This window comes from Aplysia californica, unplaced genomic scaffold (genome assembly GCF_000002075.1).
Source record: "Aplysia californica isolate F4 #8 unplaced genomic scaffold, AplCal3.0 scaffold01067, whole genome shotgun sequence".
NCBI classification, from domain to species: domain Eukaryota; kingdom Metazoa; phylum Mollusca; class Gastropoda; order Aplysiida; family Aplysiidae; genus Aplysia; species Aplysia californica.
Genome location: NW_004798337.1, coordinates 24087 through 26642, shown reverse-complemented (window position 1 = coordinate 26642; position 2556 = coordinate 24087). Strand labels below are relative to the sequence as shown.

General features: G+C 60.6%; 1 protein-coding gene across 1 annotated transcript in view; it reads left to right on the top strand.

Moving 5' to 3' along the window:
* LOC101849810 overlaps window positions 1-2556 on the top strand; it is a gene marked incomplete in the record, with an annotated part of 29232 nt that overhangs the window by 15146 nt on the left and 11530 nt on the right. The window contains 1 exon segment of the mRNA XM_005111497.3: window positions 45-2519. Coding sequence (XP_005111554.2) covers window positions 45-2519 — 2475 coding nt within the window.

Here is a 2556-nt window from a genome sequence, read left to right as displayed (position 1 = left end):
GTGTTGACCCCCCCACTGACCCCCTGTGTTCCCCCCGTCCCCAGGATGTACAACAGGCGGAGAGAGAGCAGGAGCTGGGGCTGGAGGGAGAGTCTCTCCTGGACAAGGCCAAACAGTCCCTGGAGGAGCTGCGACTGAGCGACGCCGAGCGACAGTACCTGGCCGCCATAGCCCGCCTGGCAGATGGGGACGCGGGCAAGTCTATGGTGGAGGCATACCTGGGCCTGGCGGAAGTGTGCACGCGCAAGTCTCGGGGATTCCGACAGAGCCCGCTAGAATGGTTCTGGCTGTGTGTGCACGCGTCCAGTCTGCTGGGCCAGGTGGTGGAGATGTGTGAGGGCGAGCTGGCCACGGAGACAGACAACCAGAGGAGAGACTGGTACACCGCTCAGGCCAAGTTTGCAGAGTCTCGCGCCCAGTCGCTGGTGGACGTCATGGGCCGCACGCTGTTTAACTGGCAGAAGGAAGACTGGAGGCAAGTAGACCCCCACCACCTGGCCAACCTGCTCCACGCACGCTCGCCACTCACACCCCGCTCGCGCTTCCCACTCTCCACGGGACTGACCCCCGGCCCTCGCCCCTACCAGACGGGCTACATGAACCACGCATTCAGCATCGAGAGTCTCCACGAACCTCCCATGATGAAGGGAGGCGGCCACTTTGCCGTGGGGGGCGGCCCCGCCAACTGGTTCCGCAGAATTGTCCACTACTGTCGCCTGAGGCTGTGGAACCGTAACGTGAAGGAGATCACCAACGAGATCTGTACGGTGAAAGAGACTGAGACCGGGGCCTCTCCCATTGACCCAAAGATGGACATCGACACCATCTCAGAGGAGACAGACATGGAGCTGGCCAAGGAGCAACTTCTGCTCAACGACAAGGGAGAGAAACACCTAATTGAACACCAGGAGGAGGAGGAAGTGTTCTCGGAGGAGACGTTTGACATGGCCAGCATCAACGAGAAGTCTCGCACAGACTCGCTGGTCAAGGAGTACTCCCTCATGTACGAGCTGGCCTCCAGCGACGTGGACACGAGTGGCTGGGAGTTCTTCCTGGAGCGTCGCAAGGACTGCCTGGTGGGCTCTGTGCTGGAGGTGGTGGGGGGAGGGGGGGGCGAGGAGGACAAGTCTGGGGGGAGTAGTGGCGCCGACGACAACAGTCGTGTGACCAGTGGAGACGAGATGGAAGTGACCATCGTAGAGACACTGGATGTGGCACCGGGACACAGCGGTCACTCACGGGCCGGGGGAAGTCCTGAGCCCATGGAGGAGGGAGAGAAGGAGGAGGAGGAGAAGGAGAAGATGAGTCCCCTGGAGGAGAAAGAGCTGCGTCTGACAGTGGCCAAGGCGTACCTGGTGGTGGTTCAGAAGTTGATGGAGGGGGAGGAGCTGGGCACGGCGGAGACTCTGGCCGAGGAAGTCCTGCAGATAGTGGAGGACATCCAGGACGGGACGGTCAAGATCCTGCGCTTCCACGGCCTGCTGCTTCAGAGCGTCGGGCTGCTGTGTTTCCGCCAGGGAAACCGCCACAATGGCATGAAGAACCTGGACAAGTCGCTGGCCATCTACCGAGACCTGCAGGACCGCGACGCACGCCGCCAGGTGGCACTGATACTCATTGACCTTGGCAACGCGTACGCCAACGACCTCCACGACGAGGCTCTGTACGACCGGGTCATCGCTGCCATCTGTGAGTTCTTTGAGCGCGAGGCGTCGGACGAGGAGAACACAGGGGGCAGCACCACGCCGGACAAGTCCAGCATCCCGGAGGCCCAGGAAGATATGGAGCAGAAGAAGAGGATCGCTGAAGCTGTCAGCTGCTACACAGAGGCGCTGTCGGTGCTGGAGGAAGAGGAACAGTCGCAGAGACAGGTGCTGGCCATGGCCATGAGGAAACTGGGAGATTGCCACTTTGTACAGAAGGAGTACACTGAGGCGCTGGACTGGTACGAAAAGTCGCTCAAACTCCATCGCACGTCAGGTTTCCATGGCAAGGAGTCCATGCTGGAGAACGCGCACGTGCTGAGTATGCTTGGCGTGTCCACCTTCATGCTGCACGTGTACCCGCGCGCGTCGCACGTGTTTGAGCTGGCACTGCACATGGTGAAGCACGCGCATGGCCTGCAGCTGTACACCTTCCTACACAGCCTGGTGCTCTCCCTGCTGGGAATCTCCTACTACAAGATGAAGGCCTACCACAAGTGTGTGTCCATGTGCTCGCGAGCCTTCGAGACCTTCTGGAACCTGTACGACGAGAAGATTGCGGACCTGCCCCAGCACAAGTTCTGGCTGGTGTGTCAGAACCTGTACATCCTGGGCAACACGTACAACGTGCTGAGTCTGCACCACAAGGCCGTCAAGTTCCTCGAGATCGGCCGCGCCTTCATGCGTGAGTCGGCCGTGGGGGAGAAGAGGCAGCACATGCGCATCCTGCAGATACTGGGGGACTGTTACTTCGCTCAGTACGACTACAAGACAGCGCTCACCTACTACAACGAGGCGCTGGATATAGGGGATAAGGTGAGGAGGGGGGAGGGAGGGGATAAGGTGAGGAGGG